The sequence below is a fragment of the Myzus persicae genome, unplaced genomic scaffold, assembly GCF_001856785.1.
Source record: "Myzus persicae strain clone G006 unplaced genomic scaffold, MPER_G0061.0, whole genome shotgun sequence".
NCBI lineage: Eukaryota > Metazoa > Arthropoda > Insecta > Hemiptera > Aphididae > Myzus > Myzus persicae.
In genome coordinates, this window is record NW_019101405.1 from 16,803 (window position 1) to 31,171 (window position 14,369).

The 14,369-nt window shown below is 32.1% G+C and overlaps 1 protein-coding gene across 7 annotated transcripts in view; it reads right to left on the reverse strand.

The window, feature by feature from the left end:
• Positions 1–1,828: 1,828 nt before the first annotated feature.
• The window catches only part of LOC111028979 (protein sprint), an 89,732-nt gene continuing 77,191 nt past the window's right edge, over positions 1,829–14,369 (reverse strand). For 6 of the 7 annotated variants that reach the window (XM_022307781.1, XM_022307783.1, XM_022307782.1 and 3 more), the window contains 15 exons: positions 12,123–12,293; positions 11,804–11,991; positions 11,617–11,708; positions 11,381–11,530; positions 10,899–11,027; positions 9,982–10,823; positions 9,467–9,918; positions 9,202–9,373; positions 9,003–9,138; positions 4,999–5,276; positions 3,761–3,952; positions 2,660–2,791; positions 2,322–2,591; positions 2,060–2,258; positions 1,829–1,974 (listed from right to left, as the gene is read on the reverse strand). In XM_022307781.1, coding sequence (XP_022163473.1) covers positions 1,844–1,974; positions 2,060–2,258; positions 2,322–2,591; positions 2,660–2,791; positions 3,761–3,952; positions 4,999–5,276; positions 9,003–9,138; positions 9,202–9,373; positions 9,467–9,918; positions 9,982–10,823; positions 10,899–11,027; positions 11,381–11,530; positions 11,617–11,708; positions 11,804–11,991; positions 12,123–12,293 — 3,534 coding nt within the window. In that variant the 3' untranslated portion in view covers positions 1,829–1,843. The remainder of the gene's footprint in view (positions 1,975–2,059; positions 2,259–2,321; positions 2,592–2,659; positions 2,792–3,760; positions 3,953–4,998; positions 5,277–9,002; positions 9,139–9,201; positions 9,374–9,466; positions 9,919–9,981; positions 10,824–10,898; positions 11,028–11,380; positions 11,531–11,616; positions 11,709–11,803; positions 11,992–12,122; positions 12,294–14,369) is intronic. The other variant, XM_022307780.1, reaches the window with a different exon arrangement.

The following is a 14,369-nucleotide window of genomic DNA, read 5'->3' on the forward strand; positions in this document are numbered from 1 at the left end:
TCAACAACTTGTCATAATTCCTTCATTTTAAGTTTGAATTATGAACATTGTTCAAAGTGGTTTATAAAAAATATACAACTTTGCATTTACCTACACAACAGTCAACAAATAGTAAATATGCCATTGTACTGTCGAGTGTCGATTAGTATCTAAATGAACTCATGATTCGTGAACAACAAAAAATGTCCACGAGTTTATTATGATAAAATCTTACATTTTACTTGATACAATCATGCCAGTTTATAAATAGTATATTTATGATTACGAAAAATAAAAGAATAATTGCAGATCTTCATTAGATAGATGTGATTTTGCATAATTTTTTTTCAAACTCAAAAACTCTAAAAATGCTTTATGAAGCTTGATTAAGGTATGAAAGAATGTACTGAGTAAAAATTGTTATATTCAATTTGATATGACCCAAATTGTGAATATAAATTATATCAAACATATTTGGACTAAACAAAATAAATTACTACTGCAGTAATGCGCAATCCTTGACTGCATATTAATTATACTAATTTAAAACCATTGAGATCAAGTAAAAAGTATGAAAATAATAAAACACTAGAAGGCCAATAAAGGGTTGAATAATATTTTTAAGCTTTAATGGAGTAGGCTCTCATGTTTTGTTGATAACTTTATATCAACAATACCAGCCAACATTAAAATTCAAACGTATGTTGAGTATTTTATGACATGAATTCATTATTTCCACAACATTGTTGGGCAATTGAATTGAATTTACTGTGAAATGAATGCCTATGAATCATTTCACAGGGTAGAACTTTACCATTCATATCCTCAAATTGTTTGATTCATTAAAGTTCTCACCGATACATACATTAAACTATTAAGGGTTTAGGTTTGTCATTATGTTATCAAGATCTATTGTGATTGGTCATGAATGAAAACATTTTTGGTTTGTTAGAAATAAGAGAAATTTATGTTATTTATATGGTTTTACATTACATTAAGAATGCAATCAAAATCACCACATGAATAAATGAAAATTTATAATAATAGCATTGTATGTAAAAAATAAAAACCAATTGCTTCACTTCAAGAAGTAATTAATACCAATTATTTGTTAACTACATAAGAATATTATATGATTAAATATTTTACAACATAAACGAGATGACAACGCAACCGTTAACTAATTTTTAACATTAATGTTGTTAATATTTTAACATTATATAATATCAAATGAATGGGATTAGTTTACATATTAAAATACAAATTATTTTTAAAATATTTAAAGTAAAAAATATATTTTAGACGCAGTTAGTTGAAGTATAAAAACCAAAAAAATAATAATAAATTTTCAGATCTTGTGTCATTTTTTGTACATTGTACACTTACAAAAAAAAAAAATTATTATTTTTAGCATAAATACAATGTATCAAGCTTATCAGTCATTGAGCCGAAATATTATTTTTTTATAAACTAAGTAAGTTATAAAAACATATAAATAATAAAATATCTTTGAAAAAAAGTTTTATAAATATTAAAATAATTTAAAAAAACGTTTTTAGATATGATCAAAAAAAGAACATAATATCTAAATAATAATATACTTATGATTATTATAATAATGTGTGTTATTCTGTGTTCACTACATTATTTACATGTTTCAGTTTACGCAGACTTACACACAAATTTTATGACTAGCATTTAGGATAATGGTCGGCGCAAGATATTGTTCACAGGTTAAAAGTCTAATCACAAAGAAAAAATGTTATACAATAGTATAAAATATTCTCACAAAATATATAAAGAAAACAAACACAAAAATAAATAAACAATAATAATCAATTTTTTTTAAATCTAATTTTATGGCCTAAGGAGAAGGTGAATGAGGCCATGCTATTTTTGCATCAATTCGTTTATACGCAAACAGACAATGACTGCCACAGGCTGTTGTTGAACTTTTTATGTCTTGTGGACAGTCGGTTTCAGATAACAAAAATTCTGTAAACAAAATATTATTGTATATCAACATGATAACAAACAAAATAACAGTACCAAAACATTATTAATTCTTAATTATTGTTACCTTGACCGTCAATTAATTTGAACAAAGAATAATCTTGAGGATTGGTTATGCGCAGTTTATGTGCAATAATTTTGCAGACGTCACGTGTAGTCATGTGTGGTCTAACAGGTAATGTCTTAGTCAACAGCGATCCATTGGTTTCATCGGGTACAACGACTTTGAGAACAGATTTGAGTTCATTCAGTGGATCATAACTCAACTAAAGAAAGACAAATGAGTTAAAATGTTTTTGTAAAAAGCAGACAACTTTGGTGTTACATACTGTATTGTCGGAGCCCAATGTCTTCACACCGTTAATAATATTTGCTTCCATGGATGACTTGTAGCTCTTCAAAACATGCACAGCCCCGCACAGAGCAGTCAGATAGTATCCTCCCTCACCGGGTATAAATGACGGATGCAACAGTCCCCACATGTATTCTGCCTCCAGTTCGGCCGTAAGGACATTGCATTGAACAAGCACCCATACAAGCAGCGGTAGGAAGTCATCAGCGCCTAGACATGCATCTGCATTCCGGTTTTGCATTTTAACCTGAACAATTAAATTTAATATTAGATTGAAATGGTAGACACATGAGTTAAGTCTATAAGTTATCTTACAGCATTAAATATTAAAGCGATGGCTGACAGCAGATGTTCTAGTTTTTCTAATGGCAGAAATGCATCTTGGAGACGTTTAAAACATTCTGATATTTTCTTCAGATCATTCTCATTGGGTGGTATTAAATTTTCCTGCAATAACACAAAAGTTATTAACACATTTTACAGTTTAGCTAACTTATTTGAATACAATATGCATGAAGTAAGTACATAAATGATGCAATTATTATTTTGTCAATAATTTGTTGTTATTAAAATCATATTTAATATAAATATTTTTCGTGTTTGCCATTTGCCACATAACTTTAAGAAGATATATTTTTAAAAATCTTTAGTAGTCTGTAGAAATAATAATAGAATCCAACTTTATAAATTCAAACTATTATCTAAACGTCTAGTCTTAATTAATTCTCTTAGATCTTTAAATTGTCCCTTTAATCTCCAATCCATTCTCAACACTAATTGCATCTTCACTATTAGAAGTATTATTAAATTTATTTTGGATGCTGGCTTTATTATATAATTACCTATGTGCTTAATGTAATTTAATTTGTACTATTCTATTATTTAACTGTTAAGCTATATTAGTTCTTACTAAAAGCTATATAAATAAAAATATTTAAAATATTTAACTATATAATTATTCAAAAAGTAATTAAGTAACAGCCCAAAAATACTGAAATATTACTTCTGTCATTTCATTCAAATTGTTTTTTTTTTTTTTATCAATTTTCAATTTTGACCTTTAACCAACTAGATTCACTTTCCCACCAGAGAGATACAGAAGTTTAAAATCGAAGCATTATTTAAATTTTTAACAACTTATGATGTACATTAACACACAAAAAGAACATATATCATTGTTAAATCAATACATTCATCGCTCCCCTCAGAATCTAAAATTATAATAACCGTGAATTCAATTTTTAATTTCTAGTTTTGATTTTATATCTGCCACAATGCAATATCACATGGTTTTTTTTTCTTCACATCATTTTCTCAGAGCTTTGATCAAAATTCAAAATACACGCACACCTAATAAGCTTTTTATATGAATGAACCAATTAAAATAGTTGATGGCGAATTCGACAATAAACTTACTCGGACAGCAAAGTCTTGAATACTCTTCGTCTTGGCGTAGTGTATGTTTTCGACCATGGACGGGATCGAGCCATTGTTGACGTACTCGTCGACCAGAAGGCTGTAAATGTGTTCCCGGAGTTCCCTGAGCACCAACCTGTTCATCACGCCTTCCAGGATCACATCAAGGTTCAGGAATTCGGTGGGCTTCAACTGCGGACGGATTAATTAAAAATAATTGATTTTAATAACAAATATGAATAAAAGGAAGTATAAGACGTTACACAATGCGGATAAACATATAATAGTTATAATACATATTATGTGAGTGCGATTTCCTTATTTCAATGACCAATTTGAACACACTACCTTCGGGTAACTAGTTGCTTTATTTACGTATTTTTTATTATTTTTTTATTTTTTTAAATTATTTGTTTAGTATTTTATTTATTTTAATTTTATTTTGTTTACATAGCCCAAATTAAAAGACTGGAGAGTATTATAAAATACTTTTTTATAAGGTTTATGGAGAAATTCAAAACAAAATTTCGTTTATAATATCATAGATTAAATAAACTATAGTATGTACTTTATAGTATAGTATATTTAATCTACGATAATATGTGCTCAGAAATGACCAATGAATGAAGAAAATATAGTTAACTCATTATTTTTTCCTTAACAAAATAATTATCGTTTTACACGAATCAGTAAAAACCACGTTTAAGTGGGCAATACAAATTATGTTCAAAAAAACTATCTAAATTCTAAGGTAAGGGGTAAGGAGCTCAAATAGACTGAAAAGGTGAACTAATACCATACACCTATCTCAAATTACGCCCAAATCAAATACTGAATACAATAGAGAGGGGGTGCACAGTAGGTAATTCATTAATATTTCAGCAGAATTGCATGCAAGTAATTTAAGTATATTATGTATTTGGAAAATTTTAATTTTTGTAATACCCATAACCTATAGAAACAAGATTGGTAAGAATGTTTTTTAAAATCAATAGGTATCAATAATAATAAACTATTGAGTGCTGTCATCGTTATTTTGATTAAAAATCCAAATAAATAAGTACCATTAGCTGGTGGTAAAATCGAATAATATTTTTGATAATTACGTTATTTTAGAAGGGTTTAACTCCCAAATCCTTCCGTCAAAAATAAAAGTAATTAAATAATGAATAGCTGCTCGTTATATCATAGATAATAATATTATCTTATAAGCAATTTTAAAGAGTAAAATATAGTACCTGGCTCCGCTCCTTTTCCACGACTTTTTGGAATTCCTTTTCGCCGTGCTTCAGCAGGTAGTTCTTCATGCCCGACATGAACTGCCGCACGTTCCTCATCACCACCGACGGGTTGGTCTCCTTGGACTCGACCGTGCAGCACACGAAGTTGTCGATGGACCTGGCAAACACGGTGGTCTTGTCCGCGGCCAGCTGCAGAGCGTACTCGCGGGTCGAAGAACCAGTGCCGGTTTGGGCCATCAAGCGGCTTCGTGCCAATGCTTGGATCCGTGGGACTGCTACAGAATAACGTTAACACCACAGTTAATACTATAAGGTATAGTCTGCTCCACTGGATGACAAGTTGTCGGGGGTCGTTTTATTTACCAGCGCGAAAATCGAACGGAACGTACAATTATTGTAAATAGAATAATAATAATAATACATTATGTCGTACTCGAAGTAGGCATGAGAATGAGAGAGAGATGAAAAAAACAATACCATTCACCGGCCTATAGTCCGACGTAGGCGGCGTAACCCATTTTTCTCTGAATACATTAATTCGTCGCAACCCATTCGCATCCGATATAAAACAAGGAGAAATTATGCAACATGCAACTATAAAATCTAAAACATTATTACACGGTTTCTCGTGCTGATCGAAATTGTAAAATCCTAATCGATAAATATAATGTTATGGATATACTTGTAGGTATTATACTATTATACGTTAAGAATTGTGTAGGTATGCGATTTTTGCGTCAGTTGCAGCAGCGCGTGAACATAGGTACTACTACTAAGTAACAATGTAATTTAATATGGCTACTTCGAGCAAAATCCAATCTTGATTAGTTTTTGTTATTTCAAATACCGCAGAAGTGAAAATTTGATTTGTTAAAAAAAAACATAATGCGCACGTCAAAAAAAATAATTTAGAAACGAAGTTAACTGAAGATAAAGACACTTAAAGCCATGCGTTGGAATTCAGAAACTGAAGAAATTGAAATGTAAACTTATTGAAAGATAAATATTGGGTTATATATTTATAGGTAAATACTAGAATTGTAATCTATATAAATAATGTATATAGCAATTAGTTTTTTTATATTTCAAGTTAGGTATATTATGTATAGGATCTTATTTATTGATCTTTCTATTATTTAGTATTTATTTGTAGGTACAAATATAATGAAATCCACCAACGAACTTGTATATGTTTATGCTTATTTAATAATATATAAACCTATGTAAGTATTATGTAATAATAGTTTTACAGAATGATTCATTCAACGCTAGACGATTATTATAGTTTGAAAATTATTGATTTTTTCGAATTTTTTAAACGATAACTGACGGCAACGTTGCATGCCGAATGGGGGCGTTAGGGCTAGAAATCGGAATGTAATGTTATTTTTTATTTTGGGCGCGAATGCCTGTAACCCTTGTGTCGAAAATTGGCTACTACGCACAACACAACAGGTACCTGTTGCATAATATACTAATTATACATCTAGATACTGAAAATATAGGTTGTATACCAGTGGTATTCAAACTGGGTGCCACGGCACACTGGTGTGTCGCGAGTATCCACTAAGTGTGCCTAGGTTTTTCCATAAATTATCGATTGCATTGAATTGTTCATCTAAAATTGAAGGTCTGTGTGCCGTGAAAATGTTTTGAAGTGTACGTACGGTGTGCCGTGAATTATAAGGTTTGAAAACCACTGTAGTATACCATTCAAGTATTTTTATAGCAACATAAATGGAGATGGATTTTTATTGGTTTAAAATTATTGTACCATCGATTAAAAATATATTTCATTTTTAAAATCGATGTCACGGTTAAGGGGCACGCAAATAAATCTGTAGTCGTTTTTTTTTTCAGTGACAAGCTGGAAAAAACATGTGGGCTGGCTCTGTTGCGGGCTTATACAACAACGAGACCTTCGTAAAAGTAAAAAAAAATATTTAATAAAATATAATATACACTACTACAGGTATTATTAAATCTGCTACAAATATTACAGTATATCATAAGCCACCCACGTTTAACCTCGTTTCTCGAAAAACAAGTAATTACCTATATAATCTTACAGTAAAAAAAAAATAAAAACATCGGCGTCAGTTTTCTTTATAATCGTTATAAATAGGTACGTTGAAAAAAATGAACTTGACTTTTACGAGCCGTTATTTTGGAGACATATTGCGCACTCGACGCGACTGGAACTTGTCGTTTGAATATTTAATTATTATTAATTGTACACAGCAGACGAATACGGTCGGCTGTCGGCAGTATAAACTCGTTTTATCGGGATTTTAATGACTCTCTGGTGTAATCATCATCTCGTGAGATCATGAACGATTTATAAACACCGCGTTCGCTGGGTGTAACCAAAACTCGTCTACAATATACGAACGCTTTTTAAATCTATATTTATTCATTTTATTTTTTCGTCTAGATAGTGAGAACGACATGGTATATTTTATATACAAAATCAAAGGTTCCGGTGGACAATCATAAATATTTCGTAAAAAAGTATATTATACATTAATTATAATAGGTAGGTACATCGATTTGTTGTGGAATCCTTCGCAAAATAAACGAACAAACCTAAAAGCAGGGTCCTAATACAGTTGTGGTACACTCAAATTATACACTATATATGACCTGTGATTGGGAATGCATTAATTTTACAAATGAATATAAACTCAAATTTAATGCTATAGACCATTCTCTGACTAAAAACATTAAATAGATGTTTCAGATTTTTTTTTTATACACCCATAGAAAAAAACAATAAAAATAATTATTAGCCTATCCGTCTATTAAATTAATAAGATAATTATGAGTTATGAGCATAAAACGTAGGTATCTATGGCCACATTCAGTAAACGTGTAAACGTGAATGCATAGTCATTGAAAAAAAAATTAATTTTGAATACCAACGAATGAATTTTTTTTTATACTTGTACCAAACCAATGTCTACAGATTATACAACGTTTTATATATTATAATATAATATTATCATCATACCTACGACTAATAGTTAGTCGAAATTATTGGAAATGATGACGTAGTGAAAACTGAGAAGTATGTGAACTCAATAGTGATGGACACATGCGTGTGTATGTGAAAACGTTTAACGAGTTCATCGTGGGAACTGGGAAAAACAAGGTAACAAGTCGTATTATTACCTATTTTGAATATTCAATTGTAGGACCTATGCGTTTTATTTGTTGAACAACCGTACAAAGCGTTGGACGATTTTTCCAAGCAATTAAATGCAATCATCTAAAAATGTATGTACCAAATGTATATTGGTCAGATATTCGACATTCCACTAGCGACCTCGTCTTATTACATTATAATATACCTGAAATGTACCATGAACGTATATTTTATACTGGACGATTCATTCGTTATCTATTAGTCGGGTGAATTATTTCCAAGTTATGTGGATCCGTTTTTGTTTTATACCGAAACATAACGAATTTTAAATGGTGATGAGTTATGAGAGAGACAGATACAGAGCTTTCAACCGTGTGCAATGTTCAAAATCGTGTATTTTTGTTGCACCGAGTGTGCAATACACGTTTTGAATGAAAAAAACTATAAAAAGCCATCATGGCATAGGTAAACTTATGATAGACAACATGAACATTGTTGAAACATCGCACCATTTAAATTGCATTGAAGTATAGTTCTGAAACTGTCATTTTAATTTTCCAAAATGTCTAAACCTAATTTGTGAGGATAATATATACTTACAATCTTAGATCAAATTCTTAAATCTTTATGCAAAAATCATTTTTAATATTATAACATTCAGTTCGAAGTGGCGTAGGTACTGAATGATAGTTTATATTACCAAAGACTTTACTTTTTTTGGATATGCCATACAGATTTAATTTTGTAATATATCCAACTAAATAGAGTAGGCTCTGAATTAAATACATTATTCAGAGCAACATATTTTAAGCTATTTATATAGCTATTAAACCAGTAAAATGTTCATCCATCTTACCTAAAAGTGGATCCAAGCGTTCAGAGAAACTTTTGTTCCGATTAACTGGCCTCAAATGTGCTTGATTTTGTTCTTTATTGGCAACAGGCAACAAATGTTCCCACCTTGAACTATCCCATGGCTCAGAAAATTCCGTCTGCAATGTAAAAAACAAATATATAGATAACCATACACATTAAGAAATTAGCATTTAATTTACTTTAGCATCGTCATCGCTATTCTGAGATAAAAGAGACAGATTGCTGAAGCCACTTAAGTTCAAAGTATTGTTGTTCACACTATCGGTAGATTGGTGATCAGGTAGTTCAGTATTATCATTGTTTTGAGATGTTGAACTGGGTTCTTTGATGTACAAGCTCAGATGTGGCAACCTGAGAATATTTATTACAATTGTTTAATGTCATTAATACAATATTTCTGGACAATGTCAAAAAAGGTCTGGCAATGGACTTTAATTAATTTACCTTTGCAAAATAATCTCTTGTATTGTAGGTCCTTTGCGTCCAGGAGATTCTCTTAGACAATCATTGGGTTGGCTAGTTGTTATTTGCTCTGTATTATCTAATGAGTTGGCATTTTCGTTTTCATTGCCAATAAACTCCCAACTAGAATCTACTGCCCATGAACCATCCTGACCACGCTTTGGTGGACCAATACGAGGAGTTTCTACAGGCTTACCAGTTTTTAGCGGTTCTCTTCTGGAGTTTTTCAACAATGGTATATTATCTACGGACGACGAGAACGCTTGGTTGGTAGAGTAATTACCATTAGGAGATAGCAGTTCTTCTTTAGAATCAATACGAGTTAATTGGCTACAGCCGACTAATGCTGGCCATTGGTGAAGAAAACTCGGCTCTGAATGGCGGTTTCGAAAATTATTTGTTGAAGGTTTAGATTTGCGACGTAGGAAAGCAGCCTATAATTTAAAATTGAATTAGTGATATGAACATTTTTAATATTAATGGTTTAAATAGTTTACTTGTCTTATGGCATCAGCAGGTTCGGCATAAAAAGGGCTGTTTTGTTTAGCTTCAACCATATCATCTTCAGGGACAGGTGATTTTGTCTCTGGTGACCCAGGTGACAATAAACTGGTTGTACTGTCAGTGATAGATGGGAGATCGTTTATTTGGTTTAGTGGTAAAACAAGACCTAGTGTATTTTTAGGAATGGTTGGAATACTGGTGGTTTGTTCCAAAATATCGGGTGGCATTTCTGGAGGAACTTCTGGTGTATTTTTCTTATAAGTACCACTATTGCTTTGGGAAGGAGTTTTAAATGTGGACAAAGACGAGTCAGGACCCCAAACATCTTCATAGTCACTAACTTTATCCGCAAAAGTACTTCTATGATAAATATTAGGGGTTTCTAATATATCACTTTCTCTGTAATGTCTAGATTGTTTAATTCTATTTCTTTTAGTACGGCGACCGGAACGTAATCCACCTCCTGTGTCAGAGATTGGGGATGTTATCTCAGAACCTAGAGGACTTTTGATCACTGGCATGATTTCACTGTCATCTGTTGACTTTGATAACTGTCCACAAGATACTTGAATGAGTGGCGAGGGAGCTGTTTCTTTGTGAAGACTAAATGTCACAGTAGTAGTTACAGTAAAGTTTTGTTGTCCCGCTACAGGCTTGGCCCAACGAGGAGGAGGTGGTGGTGGTGTTTTAGCTGTATGAGTTGAGCTTACAACATCCGAAGTTACTACTGGACTATTGGAAGATTTAAGGTTTAGCGTATTGGGTGGCGTGGGTCTTGTTCGACCACTTACAAGGCTCATTGGTGGTGATAAGTTATCGGAAGAGGACGGTGTACCTAAAAATATATACAACATTAATAAACGATAATTGTTGAAAATGATGTCTAATGTCTTAAAAGATTGATGATTACCTTCTTTCGAAGAACTCTTGAACGTTGATAGAATTCCATTAGCTTGTTGTATACTTTCCACTGGACTAGTTGATAATTCTTCTATAGACAGGTGATTGTCTGTAAAAGTAGATTCTTGATTATTATTGCCTATAAATAAAAATTAATATATATTAGCGCATATTATACATTTAGTATGTATAATACAGTCTAATCATATTATACACAAATATACAATAATTAAATATACAGGTTGATTCTTAGAACACTAATCATTAATCAGTAATTTTATTTGCAAAAAGCATGTGTTTTTGAAAACTTTTTTAATAATATCTTGGAGTCATTATAACACATTGTTGAAAACATTGTGTTGTTATATTTAAAAAAATGGAGAAGACTACTATAACGACACAGTTTTTTTTTTCGAAAATATATATCTATATATCTATAGACTATTATAAATACATAGATCATAATTCATAATACAAATACATAAAACTCACCACTACTAAAACTACTAAGGCTACTCGATTGACTGTGAGCAGCACTACTGGAAATAGATGTGTTTAATGTCCTCTTTGTTGGTTCGTCATTTGGCGATATATCCAATGTCGGAGAACTCCTTGAACTAACCATAGGATATCTCCAAAATTCTATGAAAAAACATTTAGACATTATATTGTAAATTGTAATAATGAATGAGCACTCATGAATTATTGGGAAATTAAAAACCACCAACCTTGACCAAGTAACGCTAACGAAGAGAGTTGCTGTCGATTTTTGGCTTCTTGTATAGCTTTTGGTAACATAAGCTGTACAGGCAGTTCATCGCTAAAATGATTTAAATAAAATATAAAAAGCAAATTATTACATGTCTTATATTATATAAGTTTTTTTTTTACAACGGTTTTATAAACGAATCTCACCAGCACTGTGCGTAATGAGCAATTAACATGGGGATACTGTCAAACTTATTGTCTGAACTCTCCAGAGCTAATCGGTTGTCGGTAGTGGCTTGTATGAGATAATGTTCGATGTACGGACCTTTGCCGCTGGGCAAACGAACGGATATGGCCATAGTGCCCGTCTGACTGGACTGTCTCACGACGAAATTCTGGAAAACAATACACACACCTATGATTTCTATACTTTTAAACCGCAGTCGTAAAACACGAGACGACAACAGTGAACAACGCATCGATGACAAAAATAGGGCAATAACAGTATGCGCAGACATGCACTCACCCCGTCGTCTTTGCCTTGCAGCAAGTGAAAAGCACCGGCCCGTTGAATTCCTGGTAGAAACCATATCGGATGACTACGTATAAGACGTTCGAGTAATCCAATATCACAACTGGCCGCATCCCCCGATCCAGATCTTACCGATCCACTACTGGTTTCGTAATCGTCTTCGTCCTGTGAACATGAGTACAATTTCGGTATTATTATAACAATACAATTAAAGCGGTTGAAAAAAGAACTGGATACCTATAATTAATATGGACCGCGGTGCTCATAAAACGTGTAAGGATTTCATTAAAAGGAAAAAATAATAATAATGAGACAAGTAAGGAAAAAAAATTATATATTTATGAAACTATACACGTACCCGAGTAATGCAAATAAAGGGGAATTCCCGTGGCTACTATAAAGGGTGTCTCATTAATTAATTTCTATTGTTTTTTTTTTTGTTTTTAATTCTTTTCACTACCTACTCTGTCTTGAAGTTCATTATCTAATAAGATTTATAACAACTACCCGCGAGTGCCGCCAACTTGTCCGTCTTCGGAAATTAGTAACAACTCGATAAAATGCAAAACAAGTTTTTTCCCAATAAAATTAACATGTATAATGTAAATAGGGTACATCGCGTATACCGATGTAATGTTGGTGAATCACGACTACCACGTGCGCACTATGTAGAGATTATATTTTCAGAGGAAAATTTAACATTTCACTTAAAAAACGAAACCTAATACACTTACACGGAGAAAAGTTGGCGCCAAGTTCATTTAGGCTCTCCTCCGTTTAGTAAAGGTCGCCAGTGGTCTAATAATAGAGAATCGAGTCAATATATAGCTGAGGACTAAAACGTGTGACATCACCATCCAATTACTTTTGATTTTATTTTTAATATTACGCGTACGCGGTATATCCGGTTAGTTTGTACGGCCAAATGGATTCCGAAGAACGACATTTCGCATAGAACAATCTCTTTATATATAAATATTTACAACGTAGTAAAAAAATAGGTACGCTCGAAAAATACAAACGGAAATTCAAGTAAGATAAAATCGGTTCATTACATATTCTTTATAAGTTTTCATTGTTCAATCTTCAACATCGTTTATGCATTTTGACCATCAATAACAATGTGAAATTCGAGGTGAATAAGTATTGAACGCATTATTTATGAGTGTACATTAATGCATATTTGAATTTATTTTACATAATTTAATTTCAATATTATGCATTTAAAAAAAAAAAATTGCAATATTATGGATAATTCAATAACAGTTACCTAATACTAAACATCGCACACAAGTCAGATACTTCGTAAAATAAAAATATTGAATTACAAATTATTAAAATAATACAAGCATTGGCTACCATTAAAAAAAAAAACTAAACTATTTTAAAAAGATAATAAAACAATATAATATTGTTTACTTTTTAAAAAATATATTCATATTTTGTACAAACAATACAATTATAACATACATACTGTTTGTAATAGTAATAATAATAATAATAATAATAAATTATTTAAATGACTAAAAGCATATCAGTAATGAAAAAAAAATTTAAGTTAGTATTTGCCCAGTAAAACGAATGCAGTACATCCTGCAATTTTCGGTACAGTATTCAAGCAGGTACGAGTATACGTCAACTTACCTCGTTCGGTATGCAGAAAAAATACGAAATTATTGAAATCGATGCACTATCGTTTTTTAAAAAACACGCCTACACTCGATCCGTCGCCCTCCTCTTACCCCACATTTCTTCTGTAGCCAAGTGCAAGTAGAAATATTTGCCAAATGCTAGCGCTGTCAATTTTTCAAATACGGTTGTGCCAACATACGGATATACGCACAACGTGTAGTATACATATTAGTGTAACCACGCAGATTCAATTAAAAACTATAGAATTGGTTGGATGATCCAATTCCGTTCGAGCGATACAAGAATCGGCTTAATTGCGCTTGGCAAACAAACGCACGCAACTCGAAACTGCAGGGTTTTCCGACGATTGGATTTGGCATCGGGTCGGGATGCACTTGATTAAAGATGTCTCCCCCCCCCTCCCCCCAACAAGACCGTTGTGTCCGCACTACAGGTGCACATGCGAAGACTCTCGAAACTCTGTAGTCGACTCAGTATAACCTTAATCCTTACACTGCAGTACTGCAGTGTACACAGTGTATATATATACATGTATATGTATAAGGGCTATATAGAATGGGCTGAGCGACGGGGAGAGACACATGGGGT